The 18,655-nt window shown below is 48.0% G+C and overlaps 1 protein-coding gene across 2 annotated transcripts in view; it reads right to left on the reverse strand.

Annotated features, from left to right (window-relative positions):
* Positions 1–18,655, reverse strand: part of CACNA1C (calcium voltage-gated channel subunit alpha1 C) — a 455,730-nt gene that overhangs the window by 20,519 nt on the left and 416,556 nt on the right. For both annotated transcript variants that reach the window (XM_053978340.1, XM_053978341.1), the window contains 8 exons: positions 15,737–15,769; positions 12,686–12,814; positions 8,692–8,757; positions 5,513–5,604; positions 4,574–4,739; positions 3,577–3,704; positions 1,807–1,903; positions 1,058–1,160 (listed from right to left, as the gene is read on the reverse strand). In XM_053978340.1, the coding sequence (XP_053834315.1) occupies positions 1,058–1,160; positions 1,807–1,903; positions 3,577–3,704; positions 4,574–4,739; positions 5,513–5,604; positions 8,692–8,757; positions 12,686–12,814; positions 15,737–15,769 (814 nt within the window). The remainder of the gene's footprint in view (positions 1–1,057; positions 1,161–1,806; positions 1,904–3,576; positions 3,705–4,573; positions 4,740–5,512; positions 5,605–8,691; positions 8,758–12,685; positions 12,815–15,736; positions 15,770–18,655) is intronic.

Genomic DNA, 18,655 nt, shown 5'->3' on the forward strand with positions numbered 1-18,655 from the left:
GAAAGAAAGAAAGCAAGCTTTTGAGGCTTTAGATGGTTTCCCAGGAGTTCATTGGCAATGACTCCAAGAGTTTGAGGCTCTCTCAGACAGGCAAGAGAATTGAATCCTTTTTGGGTCTCTGTTTCATAAGGCACAAGATATCTTACAGGGATTGTGGGTGGCTTTTTCCTCAGGAGAGTCTCTTGCGCTACAGACAAATTCTGTTTAGCACAACTTTCAAGGCCTTAATATCATTTTTCGTTTTGCCACTGTTTTTTGGCTCAGCTGTGTACAGCTGGCACTGTAAGGCAAAGTTCTGCTGATCACTGCTTCCCCAGGCCTGAAATGCAATGCAGCCACTCCTGAGGCAGAGGTGTTTAGCTGTGCATCACAGACCTACACTCCCTTTCAATGCATCTCATTAATACATGAAGCCAGATTTGGACTCGGGACCAATATCTTTCATTACAGCAGGTGACAGCAACAAAGAGGACAAGCTGAGCCCCAAATCTTGTCTGCTTTCCTCAAATATACCTGCTGTCTATGCAAAGCTATTAATAGTCCCTTTACTTCTCATCTCTCTTTACAGCACCACTGTTACTATAATGTAATGTTAACTCATGCTAATGGAAGCACAGGAGGAGTTTGTGTGAGATGAGACCCTCGAGTCCAAGCTCTTTTTTCTCCCTTGGATTGGAAGATCAGTGGCAACAGCCGTCAAGAAGTGGGTCAGCTCTGCAGACAGGGTACAAAGAGGAGGCTTCTTTGCCCTTCATCCTTCTCCTAATTGCTGTGTGAGCAGACATTGATCTAAAACTTTAAACTTTCAGACCACTGTGAAGAATGTGATCAGTAATTTGAGATAATACTACAGGAAGCACCGGCTTCCTCGGGGAAGTGGGAAACACTGTGCTTTCCTTAGAAGATATTATTCCTCCAAACCTCTTTACATAGCTTTTTGTCCCACGTGCTGCATATGAGTAATTTTGGATCATTTTAAACATTTAAACATTTTATTCCAGCTCAGGACACCTTGGCATGAACACCTTTGTACCCTTGCAGTCAGCAAGCTTCTCACCTTCTGTCTTGATCCTCAGTGCTGTTCTGACCAGTGCAAAGAGAGTGGCATTGAACATGACGGTCCCATCGCTGTTCAGTGGCATATTCATGGACACAAGGCGCTGTGGGATGAAGAGGAGAAAGACAACAATCACACTGCCACACGTGGACTGAAGCATGCTCCTCCTTATGTGCTCCTGACCCCCTCCAGACCTGCCATGCCTCTTATGTGAATATCCATGGCCTGTGGATTAGTTACACCATGAGAATGCCCTGTTATTTCTCTCTCTCCTAATCTGTCTCGAGATGGGTGTTGGACAGTAGAAGCAGAGGTGTGTTCTTGGTATTTGAGAGCTGTATTTAGCACAGATGTGCTCTCCTAACCAGGCAAAAGGCTGGTGGCCCTGAGTAGTGCACAACCCACCTGCTGGTGGCCCTCCAGCCCTCGACTGGGTGGTTGGAGCCCAGAGGAGCGGGTGAGAGGCACGGGCAGCCCAGGGGTTGTTCAGACACGCTGTTGCTGGCTCTGCCTGGTGGGCAGCGAGCTGGGATGTGCCCAGTGAGTGAGGCAGGGCCAGCTAGGAAATGCCACGGCAGGCTGTTTAGTGAAAAAGAACTGGTCTGGTGGAAGGCAGCCCTGCCCAAGCACGGAGGCTGGAATTAGATGGTCTTTAAGGTGCCTTTCAGGCCAAACCATTCTGTATTCTCTGGCTGATTCTCTGGTTTAGCTGCTGTGAGCCCAGCCTCCCCGAGAGCAGTGTGCCTTACTTTGCAAGCCACCCGGTGAGGGCAGAGCTTCCCGAAGCCCAGCGGGGGCTGGATCCGCCGGAGCAGGGTCACCACATCCAAGTGTTTGATCCGTCCCCTAAAGAACAAAGCACAGTGAGGGCTGCAGCCTGACCAGGGCTGACCTGCTGGCTGGCCTGTGGAGTGCAGCCACAGCTAAAAAGTGTCACTAAGGTCTCATCTCAGCCTCATGCTGCTGCTCCCTGTAGCCCAGGCAAAACTTAAAGTATTATTTCAGGCCTCTTGCATTTAGTGCCTTCTGCAGGATTTGCCTGGCACTCATATAACTTCTACTAGTGCAGAAATTCCAGCTGTCAGTCATATTTGAGTTAATACTTGCAAGAATTGACCTCAGCCTTTTCAACATTGCAGTTTCTTAGTGCATGAACAGATAATTTGGGGCACTCTTCCCATTCACTGACCTGATCAAAATAAATACCTGCTTATTTACTTGTTGGGCTGAGGCCTGTAGCAGCCAGAGACGTGTAAAGGGTCTATTTCCTTGTGGTTTACCTCCCACATAAATAGCCCCAAGCCACTGCCTTTTAATACTTTAATGTTTATGCTTTGGGCTAGAGTGAGCACAAAACAAAGTACTGAACTTCCTTCACAGCAGCAGTTGGGTTTCTCTTAAATTTGGTAAATGGCATCTCAAAAGAAGAATTCTCTCATGGAGGGAGGAAAGTTACCAGGGCCAGAGGAGGGGCATGGGACATGGATGGGGAAGAGGAATAAAAGAGCTTCCCATTTATAAAGAGGGAGGAGCAGGATGCCATCTGAACTGAGTGGCTATCTGTTACATGGCTTCAGCCACTCCAGTCTTGCCTTCAAGGAAGCACAAGCAGTAGCATCTGTTTTGCTAACAAATGGTGTATTTATTACAAGTCTGTGCTTATTCCCCATCCATATTAAAAGTCCCCAGCCCAGGAAGTCACCACGAACGGGAAGAAGTGTTTAAATTCACGTATCACTTTCATAACGTGACATGCCCTCACATATGGCAGAACCTAAGCCCAGACTAATCTTGACACTATGTTTCCTACAGAGATCTGCTTTTAGTTTACACCCAAATCTCTTTTCCATGGCTTTTGCATTATGGAGGGGCTTTGCAATTACAATTATCAACTGTACAGTAATGCCACGGGGATCTAAAGGCACTTTAAGCCTAAGCATGTGTCAAACAGAGCATGTAATACTGAACGTCACTTAAGCCCTCATGTGAGTTGTTGTAGTGTAACTTTAAATCCCTGCAAGTCTGCTCTTGTGAATAGCCCCGCAGACAATGTAATGCAGCCATGTGAACGTACAGCTTGTGGTGGGCATATATGACATATGAAAAAACAGAGATTTGAGCAGAGCAGCTCTGCTGTGAGTACAAAGTCAAGCAGAAGAGTCAATATGGCAAACAAATACAACAATAATCCAACCCCCTAATCTCTTTTTCTCGGTCTCCTGCTGCCCCTCACTAAGTTTATATCTCCCCAACAGAAAGTAAAGCAATGGCCTGACAGGGATATCAGTGCAGCCCAAATGCTGAGATTTCTATGAGTATCTTTGCTCTTTGGGCTTATGGATTCACCAGCAGTACCTGGTGGTGATACCTGTTTTTGGAGTTTTGTACCAAAAAAAAAAAAAAAAGTTCCTGCAGGAGGAACATGGCACTTACTGCACTGAGTCTAGAGAACAGAAAATAATGGAATAATGGGCCTGCTCTCCTGAGGAGCTCTCTGATATCCAGGCTGGGTTACTTACTTTGCTTCAGGGTCATACTCTGCCCAGATCCTTTTAAACTCATCCAGGTGGTGTGGTCCTAAAATGGACCAGTCCCGTGTCAGGTAATCGAAGTTATCCATTATAACAGCTACAAAAAGATTGATGATCTGCAAACAAGGACAGAGATGATGTGACGGGTGAGGCAAGGAACAGTAAATTTTACCAGGTTCTCTATTTAAGGTCTGGATTTGGACTCACAAAACTAGGAAGCCATTGGGGTTAGCTTCTTTACTCCCCCATGCCAGCCCCCTGGTTTAAATGGGAAGAGCCCAGAGGTGGAATATTCTTGTCTGGTTACGTTTTTCTCTTCCCTACTAAATGGATGAGGCACAAATTTGCTAAATTCTTAGATGTGCTGTTGTGGCTTTTTATTTACCTGTGTCTTTGCCTGGCAGAATGAGGTGGGATTTATTTTCAATAGGCAGTGGGGCTGAGATAAAAGTCCTTTCTTCTGGCTCAAGACCAAAACTTTAAAAATGTTGCTGCCGTTCACCGGGAGAGTTTTGGGCACTGCTGCCAGCTGCAGAGCGTGTGCTGTCGCTCTGAGCAGTGCCACACTGCCAACACAGAGCAGATGCAAGTGGGATATGTGTATTCTCACAGTCATTGCTGCTGGCAGGGGAGGAAAAACTGCTCAGCAGCCAGAAGGAAGGTAGGAGGGAAGGTGGGAAGTGTGGCTGAGGCGTTGCTAGCCTCAGCACAGCCCACAACAGACTAATTTGGTTTTCTCATTTAGGGAGAGCGGGGAAGAGCAAAGAGCAATCCCTGTGCACAGAAGACAGGGATTGGAAGCAGAGCATCCCCCAGAGCTGGAGGGAGGCAGGGAAGGGGTGTTGTCACTGAAAGGATGCTGCTGGGAAAGACCCATGGGGAGGTTTTCCCCTCTTTGAGATCATTCTTGTCCTGTGCATTGCTGACAGCTGGGGAAGCAGAGGCTGGGTGTGACAGAGGGAAGGTCTGGCTTGGGGGCACTCACCAGGAAGGCACAGAGCATGTAGAAGCTGATGAAATAGAAGACGGCGAAGCTGCTGCCACACGAGTGATCGGCTTCCGTGGAGTTGGCCGGCTCCGACTCCGGGTCACACTTCTTGTCCGGGAGACATGCCAGCATGATTTCCTGCCAGGCCTCACCTGTGGCACACCTGGGCAAGGCAAAGGGCAGGGGGAGACAGCAGTGACCGTGGATGTGACAGGGACTGGCACATTAGCAACCTGTTCCTGATCCCATGAACATTAATGAGAATTTTGCCACTGAGGTCAGTTAAGAGCAAGTTAGGCCGATGGCTTTGACACCCCCTGGCATATCCTGCTCCTCTGTTTGGTTTTGTTGCCATCATCAGCATATCACTTCTGACTGGCTTTGGCTGCTGTGGGTACTGGGCTCTCACATTCCAAGCAGAATCACGGAGATGTGTGTGACATGGCTGCGGATTGCATCTAAAGAAGTCCTTCAAAATCATGACAGTGTTGAATTTGTGCCAGCTTCCCACCCCTTCAGCACCCCTCCCTGCCCCCAGCTGGAATAGGATGATGTGCTAAGCTGGGTGTGGCCATGCCTAAGCACAAGTTCATCATGTCCCTTTCCCTGCTATAAGTCACACTGGCCAGATTTGAACCAAGGAAGGTTTTGATGCATATCAACTTCGGAGAGCACTGAAAACTGGCTGCCTTCCTTCTGTGTAGGAAGACTCGTGTCCCTCCCCAGCACTGAGAATTACCAGGGTGAGCTGCTGGGCTACAAGAGACTTAATGGACCGGCCCCTCCATCTGACATAATTCCCGGGCTCCCCCACTGAAGGACAACATGTTACTACTCACCTCCTGAACGTGACACTGTAGGAGGAGATAAGCTGTGCCCGAGAGCAGAGGAATCGTGCTCCCAGACTGACACAATGCAGAGCTGTCATACACCCACCTGAAAAGCAGCAGCACTGCCTGGGGGAAGGTCTGGAAGTTATTGTTGCGGTTGATTTCTGTGGTATCGTTCAGCGCAATTTTACCAAACACCTGGCAGAAAGCAGAGGCCTTTTCAGATTAGCCCTGTAAAATCCCCAAACCTCTTGTCACCCGTAGCTCTCTTGGCCTCACCCTGACTCTGATATTTAATGCAATCTGCTTTTCTATTAAAAGAAATTTTTCTGTGTGTCTTTCATATTTGTTGTTGCTTCCCTGGCTTCTGCTTTATAACCAGAAAAGCACTGATTTTGCAATAAAAAGCATTTCATGTCAAAACAAGGTGTCCTTCCTTATTCATACACTGAATACATGACGTGGGGCCTTGATTTAATAGGCATTCAACTGGGAAGGGAGTCCAGCTGAAAGAGATCAGTAACAGAGAAGAAAAGGCTCCTTCCTTCATTGCTTATCTATCTTTGTCATGACGAAATGATAGCAAAAGACCAGCAGCTGTAAAGCCTTGAGCTTCCATCTCATTGGGGGGTCTTGGATCTTCACAAAACAATGTAAATACGTTGCCTTGGATCTGGAATTGTCCAAATGCCTGCCCTTCTACAGTCATGCTTGTCACCAGCAGGTGTTTCAGGGGTCCTCCCAGATGGCAGCAGCATGAGGATGATGACCAGATCTGCCCAGACAAGGATGTCCTAGAGCTTCCTCCCATGCCACAAAAACTAGTTCATCCAGCCCTGGCGTGAAGCCTGCAACCATCAGCAAACTTTTTTAGTTGCCTGTCTTTAGGTGTGAAGTCCCCAGCACAGCAGAGTTTCAGGCTTTAAAAAAATCTTGGATAGCTGCGGTACTTTCAGGCAGTGGGACTCAGAGTTTAAACAAATCTTGTGTGGCAGAAAGGTCTCTACACAGCACAGTCAGGACTATTTATTCCCCATTGATAACAACGTGGCAGAGATCTCAGGGGCTGAGAGCCGTAATCTCTCTGTAGCCAAAACAAGCAGCAGGAACAGAGCAGCTCCGAGAGAACACCGAGCTTCTTTTCAAGGAAATGTCACTGATAATTAGCACGCCGAGAGAAACAACAACATGGAGAGGGGCGCAGGGACAACGGTGGCGCGGCCTTGCCAGACGGGAGGGAGGGTCAGCACATGGCACTTTTCCTCAGGGGTTCCTCATGGATGCAGGGCCCTTCCCCTGCCTGGCCAGCCCCACGCCACAGGCAGCTCTGACTGCCCCAGTTGCACATATTTATCATTTCAGGCAAACGTAGGTAAGGGAGCTTCCCCATGATCTTCCTTTCGACCCCACAGCTTCCCTCACTCAGGAGGCAGCAGCTGCTGTGGGTGTTTTGCATCAGCTACCTGGGAGGAGCTGTTAGTGGAGGTTCCTCCCTTACAGCCTCTCCAATCTGTGCCTCCTGGGCCACCCGACGAGCAGCTTCATCCATCAGCATCGACTTGGATTTTTTCCACCTGAGCACATGAGGTAGTGAGGCTTGAATGTTGTTACGCTCCAGGTTGTGGCAGTAGCTGACATAAAGTAGTAGGTCTCCTTTATATGGGAAATTCGGATATTTTTATCAGTTCTGGTACATCCAGGCTTTCATAGCTTAATGGAGTGAGGGATGATTTTCCTTCCTATGTGTCCCTGTGTGTGTGAAGGAGCTCTGCGTGTCAGCACGTTCAAGAGGGCTGCACACAAAATGTCTGAGATGCCATTTGGACAAAAAGTGATAATCACAGGTCTGTGGGCTCTGGGGCAAACAGGGAAAATAAAAAGAAGTTGGTTTTCTTATTGGAAGGCATGAGGGCACGAAGCAACCTAGTAATCTAGATCAATGTGAAAGACAGATGTATGATCTTCAGACTGCTGAGATGATTTAAACAGAGGCTTGAATGTAAGCCAAGGGTTAAATAGGTAACTTAGAACTAGCTGAAAGAAAAAGGAGTAGAATTACAGAATAAAGCAACTGGCCCTGACCACTGCAGACCCCATCTGTGTGGGTGCTTGGAAGTCACTTATAGTGCTTTGTACAGCAATGTAATACCAGCTTAATACTCTGAAGTGATTTTCTGTATAGCACAGGAAATTCTGTAAGATCTTGGCCATCTTGGGTATTAAAGGCAAAACTGGTAAGTTTACAGTATGAGCTTAGTAGAGTAAATGACAGCTGTGATTACTGGGGCTATTGAGATAACCTGTGATAATTCAAGAAAACATTAATTTTATTTTTCACAGTGGGGCAGGGTAGATGGAGTTTGTGAAAACATGTGATTACAATAACAGGAAACAAATTAAAACAAGGTCACAGAGGTCAGATGAATTTCATTACAAATTCTGTTGTCATTGTGAAACCAAGAAGCCTGTCATGTTTGAAGACCTCTGGAAGCAATTATGCCATGCCTTTCCATACTGTGGCCTCTGATCCCAGATGGCTGACTTGTCTGAGAACTTTGATTAGCATCGAAGTGGGAAGTGAAGCTTAGCTTGAAAAGCAGTGCAGCCAAGGAGGGTGGGACTGTCACAGACTGTGCCTATATCCTGTGCTGTCTTCAGCAGTCTCTGTGCAACATCAGTTCCTTGCACAGGTGAATGCTCAACATGATTCCAAGTGCATTCTGCAAACTGAATAAGGTGATGTGTTGATGCAGCTTCCTGGAGAAACTCTGAGTGTTGGAACATTGGGTCTGATCCCATATTTACCTTCATGGGTGTAGCTCAAAAGCTGCTCTTTACAACTCAGTGGAAGTTATGCCAGTGTGAAAGAGATGCAAGAGAACATTTTGGTTCGCTCAGTGCAGCATGGCCATAAGCCCACTTAAAAAACTGGTTTGGACCAACAAGCAAGGCAGTAAATCTTCTTTGTGGATATTCCTTTGAGAATGTGGAGGGCAGGCGTGCAGGCGTGGTCCTTTTACTGTTTGCATATTGTGTTCTGCCCTTAAATGGGTCAATTTTTTTATTTGCTTGCTTTTTTTTTTTTTTTTTTTTTTTTTTTTGACTATGTTGTGCTGCTGTTGGAAGTACCTGGTCAGACAAAGGTTAGCTTCCATCTTACCTTACTGGGTGAAAACATTGCTGTAAGCCCCCACAACCACACACTGACCTAGTTACCCTGTCAGCCTGTTCCCATGCTCTAGCAGGAGAAGACAGACACACCCGAGCTCTTTAAGCATCACTTACCTGCATCCCAATCACAGCGTAGATGAAGAACAACATCACTATTAAAAGAGCCACATAGGGGAGAGCCTGGAAACGAAAGGAAAAAAAAAAAAAAAAAGAGAGAGCACTGTGTCTCTGCCTGGGTCGTGCTGCTGGCTTCGGGACGCGGGGCGCGGCTGGCCCCAGCGCGGCTCTGTAGTGCGGGCAGGTGGCCACTAGATGCCTCTACAGGCCCACGCTTGGTTGCCCGCCCAGCCCAGCAGGCACGGCTCTGTGCCATGGGGGATGGATGGAGCTCCGCTGCCTTCCTGGCACTCCCGCCCTTGACCGAGCCAGGAAAGCGAGGGAAAACCGGTGTCTACACCTGCTTACCAGGAGGAGAAAGCTCTCACAGCCAGCATTACTCTGGCACTAAATGGCAATGTGATATTTCCCTGCATCCAGTATGGTGAAATAAAAGATGCAACAGCTGCTGGAATCTTAATTCAAGGCTTCTGCTACGATGGCTGCTACCGCCCTAAGTACCTAAGGCAGCATCAGCGCCTTCCCTGTTGAGTGTTGGGTGTCCCTGATGGTGTCTGCCGTGCACCGAGCGTCACTGATCGGCTGCTGAAGAGGAGCTGCAGAGCCCTGATACGCAGAGCTGCCTCCCTGGGAAGGGGTCAGTGCAATCAGCCAAGTGCTGAGTGCTCCCGGTTTCCTCCACCACCACCAGGAATCAAGGGCTCGGGACTTCACAGGCTCAGGCTTTTTGAGCAGGAATCTTTTGAAATATCTAGCACTCAGAGCAGAGACTTTCAGAACTTGATTCAGAGGAAATGGGTGGACACATTCACTCTGAAAATGTGAGCACTGTCTCTGATCTAGGATTTTGAACACCCAGTTTCACAGAATATAATGAGCCTACAACATTATCAGAGGGCTGCAGCACCTCTGCTATGGAGACAGGCTGATAGAGTTGGGGTTGTTCAGCCTGGAGAAGAGAAGGCTCCAGAGAGACTCTGGAGTGCCTTCCAATACCTAAAGGGGGCCTACAATAATGACATAGAGGGATTTTTTTTTCAAGTGATAGGAGAAGGGTGACAGTTTTAGACTGAAAGAGAGCAGGTTTAGATTAAATATTAGGAAGAAATTCTTTGCTATATGGGTGGGTGAGACATGTACAGATTGCTCAGAGAAGCTGTGGCTGCCCCAACCCTTCAAGGCCAGGTTGGATGGAGCTCTGAACAACCTAGTCTAGTGGAAGGTGCCCCTGCCCATGGCACTGGTTGGAACTAGGTGATCTTTAAGGTCCCTTCCAACCCAAACCCTTCTGTAATCCTAAGTTCAACCCAACTAAATCCTGCAGGAAAAAACAAGGGAATATTTTCACTGGCCACCATGGAGGTTTGACTAAGATCTGCATAAATCATCTCAAAGAGATCTGAATATTAAAAAATCAAATCCTTTAGATGATGTCTGTAATCATCACCTTGAGTCTTAGGATAGAATCCTCTGGCTTTTTTAGGGGGCCAAACAAATCAGTATGTTTACCCCACAGTGTCATTGAAGAGACCACCAGCTCAGAACTGGGCTCCAAACATTTTGTGTGATTTAGCTGGGACCTGATACACACAATACCTAAGAGCTCCTGGGATAGTGTCCAGATAGGACCTGAGTTGTATAACTTTAACAGTACTTCTGTTAAAGTACTTCTGACAGTATTTCTGTTTTTCTCATCCAAGTGGATGGGAAAATGGATGTCTTCCATCTTCTCTGTCTGCCCCTTCACTTCCTTTTCATGTTCTTCTGCTCAGTCCATTCCTCTCCACTAATGCACCTTCCTGCTCATCCCTGGCCCTTGTTCCCCATGGCTCCTTCAGCTCCCCACCTCCAATATTCTACATTTCTGTCTCTGTCCTCCTCTGGCTCTGTCCTTCCTTGGCGTCACCACTTTCTCCTTGTCATTCCCACGGTCCTGCCGTGCCCTCAGCACCCTCTCACTTCCTACTCCTCCCACTCCCCAGGCTGACCCTGTTGCTGTCTCTGCAGACGGAAACCCCGCTGAGCATTTTCCCACCGCTCTCACCAGTGCCCCAGCTTGTACGTCAGCACTTCATGCCATGCCCAGGGCACGTGGAAGTTACCACGGGATCTAACTCCACGGGTTCCTTGCTTATTAGGCTGCCCTGTGTGAGCAGAGATGCTTCCTGGAAGCATGTGGGGACACTGAAGGGCCTGTGCCAAAGTCTGCTGGGATCCCACATTCTGAAATTGGAATGGCTGAATTGAGAGCGGCACAGTGGCTATTCTTAGCTACCAAAGGAGCCTCCCGGTAGCTGCAAGAGGAGGAGCTTGGAGCAGAGAATTCCATGTTATAAATGGCTAAAGGCTTTCAAGGGAAAAGGCACTTGCTTGCAACGCTGCCTGTTTTTTCCCCCTCCCCTGCTGTGGAAGATCCCTCCCTTCATATTTTCTCCCACCACCCTACAACCCTGCCTGAAGTGACTCTCCAGTTGAAGAGGTCTGAAGGTCACTGGAGGGAAGTACCAGGTGCTCCCTTTCCCATCCATCTCCTCCTCTCCAGCCATGCCAAGTTCACCTCAGGGTGAGCTATTGCTAAAGAGGCTGGAGGGGCACAGGGGCAAGGAACTGGAAAGTGTGACTCTGTCCCCTGCATCAGGGCTGGCTGAGCTGTGCCAAGGGAATCTCATTCCTACGCAGGCAAACAAAATGGTTCCCAGTGGCACTGCTCAAATAACAACCTGGGCACTGGCAGCTCTGCAAGCAATGGAAAAAGTCACTGTGGTGTGGATGTGTCAGAAACCTGCTGTGCAGGGTTAGGTCCTCTGGCAGTCAAGGAGTGTGCAAAATGAGTCCTTTGCATCAGCCTGGTGGTCTGGCTACCGGGACCACTGAGAGCTGCACTGGAGCAAGTCCGTGCTGATGCCTGGTGTGCACGTGTGCTACTTCTGCTAAGAAGAGACAGAAGTCACAATGAGCTGCAGCATTCAGGCTTTGGTCCCAGCTTGTGTTGTCACTGGTGAGGTTTAAGTTTTAAAGTGTGGGTCAGTTCCTTTTCCATTTGAGTCAATACCAAAGCTACTGACCATTTACAGCCTCAGTCTGGGGGCTGTATAGTTGCTGTTTCAAGGTTTGTGTGTTGTACAAGTTACTCTTTCACGCTTTTGCCTAGTGGTGTGTTCTGCATATTTGCTCATGTTTAGATCACTGTTTGTATTCCTGTGCTGTGTTTCCCTGCTGCTTCCTTTGGATAAGCCCCAGCTAACATCCAGGTTATGCTGGTCCAATAAATCCAGGTCAAGTACTTTTAGAATGCAGGAGTATGCCATTCTTCATCTCTAACTATCATTTTACTATATGTGGCTAGGTTTTTTCTAGCAAGCAACTGTGGTATTTGTTTTCCTCCAAAGGTGATGATTCTTATCCAGTCTGTTATTCTTCACTTCCTCCTATCTACTCTGAAACTTAACCTGCCACTGAAATGCAAGCTGTCTCCAGGGGAAAAAAAGCAGCAGCAATTTAATAACTTGGCATTGTTACCAGCTCAAAAGAGTAGGGCTAAAAAGGTGAATTCTTCCTGGATGAAAGTATGGAGGCCACACACCTCTAATACTCACTGGAAATCCTCAAAACAAGGCTTAAAGAAACTTAATTGAGACACGGGCCTTCCCCCCACAGCTGTGTATTTCACTTAAGAGTTACACATATGAAATACAGTTCAAATAAGGGAAAAAAAAAAAAAGATGAGACCGAAGGGTTACAGACAGGCAGTAATTGAGTTGAACTGAACTATTAAGGCTGTTCAGGAGGGTCTCAAGCAATTACTCATGCTTTAAAGATGAAACCCATACCCAGGCAGTCACTCCCTGCAAGTTCCATTTACTTGACTCGTTTGTGCCACCTGTCCCTGGGCACCTTTGAGCTCAGGCACTGGGGTGAAAGCTCTCCCCGAGAAGCCACCGAGGGAGATCAAAAGGAGTTGGGTCTTTCTTAGAGATAAGTGAAGGAATACCTGGAAGGACTTGATGAAGGTCCAAAGGAGTGTCCGGATGCCCTCCCCTCGGCTCAGGAGCTTCACGAGACGCATCACGCGGAAGAGTCGGAAGAAGGTGATTGAGATGCGAGAGTTTTCCTCTGCGTTCTGGAAGCCATTGGCACAGAGGCAGGAGTTACAACAGCACGAGAGGAACGAGGGCCCTGGGCCACAGAGGAGGCTACGCCGAGGGTTCACTGCACTGTTCCTTGTCCTGCTACTGCTCCCTGGGCTTCCACTCCCCGGCACCTCAGGGACAGGCCAAGGCTGCTCAAGCCTGCCCTGTCTCCCGTGGTGGTGAGGCTGCTCTGTAGGGCCTCTCAAGGCCATCAGCCTCTCCCTTCAGTTTGCCTGGGCTTTCAGGGATTAGGAATAGGATCTGCTCATACCCCTCCCAATACATCTCCTCACATCGGAAAGAGGCAATTCCCCTTTGACCTTGCACCGGAGGGGAAAGACACTTTCCCTTTTGGCCTGTCTTGAGTGGTTCACCCCAGTGAGTGCCTCAGCCAGCAGTTCTGGTGAATCTGGTGTCAGGCACCGGCCACGTGCTGCTTGCTCTGCTGGGAAACAGGAGCAGGTCCCAGATTTGCCCCTGGCTGCAAAACCCCACGGGGGCACGGTGTGTGCTGGTGTCACTGGCACCACTGCCAGCCTGGCTGTCCCTGTGCTGCTGTGGCCGTGCTCCTGCGGGCTGGGCTCTGGTCACTCGCTCCCACTGCTGGGCCTTTCTCATTTCTCATGACCCCTTTGTATTTCCCACAGTCTGTGCACTGACTTTTGTTTTTTTAAAAACATTTTATTTTGGCTTCGCTGCTACTGTTCAAGCGTGGAGTATTTTAAAATAGTCTTTCTTCTGGCCTGTTTTTTCTCACAGCATCTGCTTTGTCCCTAAGCATTTTCCCCTGGGGTTGTAACCAGCTCTGACATTCCTCAGCCTTCACATGTGTGAAGGCAACATCCATCTGAAGGCTGCTGCAGCAGCAGGCTCACCTGGCCTTGGCAGAGGACTTGCTGCCTAGCTCAAGGGCACAGCAAATGCCAAGTTTTCCAGTTTATTAACCCCCTAAAATACTGTGCCAAGCCTGTGGAGCTGGTGCCTTCCGGTAGCAGCACTGTGGGAATGTGACATCCCGTCACAGGGGGAGATAACACTGTCACCCTGCCACTTGACCTGCTGTGGAGCAAAGCGCATGGAAACCCCCTCTCTGTCCCCACCCAGGCTGCAAAGACTGCAGTTTGAGTCTAAACACCACCAAAAGAGCAACATTTAGGAGGAAGAAACAGTGCAGATCACCCCTGCTGTTAACTACTCACCACTGTGTAAACCAAGAGAGAACAGACCCTTTGGATTTCCTGTCACTGGGCAGTGAAAACAGCAGCTATTTGCCTGTCTGCTTCTGGTAAAACCCAAGGCACAGGAGCAGCCCTGGTGGGTGTTTCTGGGATGAAGTGCCCAGATGCAGATGTGTAGCTGGGTGTGCTCCTGTTTCTGAGCCAGGGTGAGCTCTGTCCCTGTCCCTATGCCGGGGCCGTAGCTGTGTGCTGGGTGTGACCCCTGCTTGCACAGAGAGCTCAGCACCATGTGCAAGAGATCAGGATTGCACCCAGCTGCTGTTTTTCTGTCTGCCTGTGGTGTGTCTGTCACCAGGTAACTTCCTCCAGGCTGTACCAAAGGCTGACAATCGCTGCCCGTGGAGTAACTGGGTGAAAAAGATCAGGGAAACAGCCTGTGTCATGAAAAGCCTGAGTGCTCCCTACCCCTCACATCATCCTTGTTTGATTACTTGGACATCAGGCTGTAGGCTTCAGCAAATTGGAGGGAGTTGCTCTGAGGTGAAGGAGGGAATGTGGCCTCCAAGGAATCAAAAATCACGGCACCGAATACTCTCAGCACTACAGTCCCAGAGGGATAACTGTAAGGTCAAATACCTCTTCCAGTCCTGTACAAGCCAAGCTCTAATACTATCTAAAACAGAGTTGAGGTCCAAATTTAGAGGTTGTATGGACAGCAATCATGCTGTGGTTGTGATTAAAAAACCAATGTTTTCTTATTCTACCTGCTGTTCTTCTGGTTGGCTTGGCCCTTTAGGTGGCAGCAAGTTGGGACTGGGTCTGGACAGAGGTTTTAGTATTCCTTTGTCCTTCCTTGCTGAGAGGAGGCAGCTACTGTAGGCAGAAATTTATCTCTGCCCTCCTAGTGCCCTGGAGCAGACAAAGTCCAAGCAGCAGATAAAACAGAACAAATCCCTCCCTGACGCAAATCTGCAACTTACTGGCATCAAACCACTTAGCCAAAAACTCAGCGATGCCTCAGAAGATTACAGTCATTTTAAAACTAGGTGGCTGTAGATTAGCTGATGCTTGAGTAGCCCTGCTTACTTCCTCCTGGCTTTCCTCCAGCTTTTTGAAGGCGTATTTTGAAGGCCTCCTCCTTGCCAGAGGAGGGAGGTTCTGCAGAGTGGCAAGCCAGGAACTGGAGCTACTGCAGCTCTGTGGGGGTGGTGTGGGAACTGCCTTGCACACCAAGGCAGCAGTGTTTTGTGCACCCTTACACCACTTACTCTTTTTTGTGCAAAATACCAACTCAAATGTTATAATGAATCACCTCGTTGAAGAGGAGTTTCAGAGTCCCAACCCTTTTTTTTTTTTTTTTCCTGGAGGCTTGGACATAAGGTCACACTGCAAACTCATTCAGTGTCACATTGACAAGTGGCACAAGGGCATTGTTTGTGGCTAACAAGAAATCTTACCAGGTCCAGTTCTCTCTTGGTGGTTCATTAGAAGGCAGAACAACAGTTAACTTGACCAAAGGAAAGCTCAGGATGCACAGGAGATACACATGTGCAGCATATTCACAGCTCATGTGAACACCAGACTCACACCAATACATGACATGGCAGCTTCATGCACAAATAACTAGGCTGGGCTTGGAGAGAGAACTTGTGATCACGGAGAAGAGGAAAAAAAGGAGTGTGTTAGAAAGAGTGTCACAGAAGCTGGGAGGGTGGTCTGTATTTTTGGTCTTACCATAGAGGAAGAGCATTGGGTATGTTCAGCTGGCTTTAAAGAAAGGCAGACAGAAATAAGCTGTAATAAGTCTCCAATCAAGAGCCCTAGTAAACTAGGTTTTGGCTAACACAGGAGCAACAAAATGGCAGAAGAGGGCAAAAGGGAATTTGAAAGAAATGCACAAGAGTCTGGGCTTATTCCCTAGGATGCTCAGGATCAAGGCTGGCTGTGGCAGAAGTAGGTACAACTGCCTCTGAATTTGATGTAAGCTCTCTCCACTACCACCACGTGAGTCACACCCAGTGTCTCCTGAGTGCTGGACACCCTGGCAGTGGAGGTACTGTACTGGTAACATGTTTCTTGTATCAGCACAGGGGCTGATTTAGCTGTCCAGCTCAGATCCAGGCCATGTCTGCACAGGGACCAGCCAGCTTCCAGTGCATCCGTCTGATTTGTAAACCCATAATATCCCAGTGCTAAAGCAACACTTTCTGTTTATGTAGCCCCATTCCCTTACACACAGCTCTGGGTGAGGCAACGGGCTGGGAGAGTCTAAGTGGCTCTTGGCAGCCCTACAACACCCAGCACCAGCTGTGGAATGTGGGCTGGTGCAGCTAATTAGCTGGCTCTGCCTTTACCCACCTCACAGCAAAGCCCTAGGAACTCAGTGGATGTGTTCTTGGAGGCCAGGCTGAGCTGAGCCCAGCCCTGGTCACGCCTGGAAGAGTCAAATTGCTGCAGACACTCTGCCTGATATTCCTTGATTAACCTCTGGGGCCATTTCCAATACTGAGAGCAATTCTAAAATATACCCAAGGCTGCAAGTATCCTTAGGTGTAAGAAGCAGAATTGTAAATTAAATGAAACTGTCTTTATTAGGAGTCCTTCAGTTCAATAGTAATGTAATCCTTCAGGCCTAACCTCTACCATATGCCAAACCTGTCTGCTAAAGTAGCATAAAGTGGGAACTGATGTATTTCTCCTTCTGCCAGTGTCAGAATTCCCCTCTAGAGCCATGGAGGACTCCTGCAGCATGCTCCTGCCCTCCAAGGATGCTGCAGTAATCAAACTGGCACTGTATTACCTAAAAAACCCTGTAGTTTGGATGCACAGCCTATTTTGGTGAGACGGGCAAATGAGAGCAATTAAAAACCCAAGGTACACCAACTCATTTAATAATTTGGGTTAACTCATTGGTTTGGTAGTGTCAGCTTTCATTGCTTTCATCCTCCTCTTTCACATGTTTGCTCTTGTGTTTTCAGATCACATACAGGCAAAAGTTGGCTTGAATACCAAATGAAGAAGCAGTGCCCATAGAGACATTTCTTACAAGTCAGGCATAGATTTTGATTTTGTGTTGCTAGGCAAACATCTTTCCAGCAAAGCGCTTCTCTGTCCCTTCCTCATCCCCCTTCCTCTTTCTAATTCTGCAGATCACCTTTTCTAACAGTAGAAGGACCCTTATTCTGCTGCTTGCTGCATTCCTGGTAGAAGGTACAAAGGCCCTTCAAAATAACTGAAGGAGGCCTAAAAATCTTTGGGATTCTCCATCCTTCCTGGCTGATGGTGTTTGTGCATCTGTGACTAACAGGCTGAAGAAGCCTTTTGAGGTGCTTTGGGATATTGTGCTTTCATTGTCATTTCCTCTCCTATTCCCTGAGCTAACTGGGCTGTGTTTTAAGATGTGGTCAAAAATGTACCAAATTATATCACTACCGATGGGAGAGGCTCAAAAGCAGCACAGGGAAGGTTCTGCTAATGCTGGAGGTGGGATTTGTACAAACTGTGGCACTGTGGGCTGAGGTTCCTGCTGTGCTTGTGCACAGTGTGTGAGGTCATGAGGGGGAAATCAACCCCCAGCTTTGGGCTGCTGAATACGTTTTTGGATACCCACAAAGGTTTCAGAAAGGAGACAAATCCTACCATCTGTGCCAAAGGGGCACCCCATGGACCTGAGCACAGGTATCTGAGAACCCGTTACTGGAACTTTCAAGTGTGGCCATTCCGAGCTCTAAAGCTGAGAGAGCTACTGCTAGATTATCCAAGAATCTCCAGCCTTGACAGTGATGTGGAATGCCAATTTTAGGACAAGGACAGGCAGCTGGCACCTGAGAATGTAGTGGTCACATCAGTTCCCAGAGATGGAGACATGGTGACGAGTACTTGGAATTAAAGCCAGTGTCTGTTGCCCATCTGAAGTGGACAGGATTTCATTTCTACAAATCTCAGAACAATGTGGAAAAACAAACCCTCATCTGCTTAATGTCTCTGAAAGAGCTTCTGGGGAAGCTACAGCACTGAGCAGAAAGCACTCTGGGCTGTAGTGTTTCATTTGCAGCTGTCCCTGGCCCTGCATGGGCTTTAACACGCAAAGGAACTTCAAGCCTTCTGTCCTGCCCTTCTCCTTCTGGGGCATGAGTAGCATGAACACACTGAATGGGAAAGGTCCACAGCAGGGACATCATCAGAGGTGATGTTCTGAGCAGTTTCCCTCATACAGAAAAGGGATCTGAAGTATAGATCACAAGTGCAAGGCCATATTTAGAGTGATATAGAAGGGAACCTGCAGGCTGAGTGGGAAAAGAAATATCTGAAGCAGGATGCACCTGTGTAAAGACACTCAGGGGGATGAGTGCAATGAGAACTGTTTAGGTTTTTTTTTTTTTTCCTTTCCTTTTATGTCACTATGTTTAAAATGGCAATAGAGATGTTGAGGAGCAGAAGAGGCCAAGAAAGAGAAGAGAAGGTTCTAGAAGCCCAAGTAAAAATTCAGTAGGATAAAGATTGAGTGATCCCTGCAACGTGTCTGAAAACCTCCTCAGGATATTGTTGCCTGCATCCATCTCATTCATGCTCAGCGTGTACCAGAGCACCAGCTTTTTAAACAGATAATTGCTTCACTTGCTGCAAACCTGTGAGCGTTCTTAGAGCCCTTAC

This window comes from Vidua macroura, chromosome 5, assembly GCF_024509145.1.
Source record: "Vidua macroura isolate BioBank_ID:100142 chromosome 5, ASM2450914v1, whole genome shotgun sequence".
Lineage (NCBI taxonomy): Eukaryota > Metazoa > Chordata > Aves > Passeriformes > Viduidae > Vidua > Vidua macroura.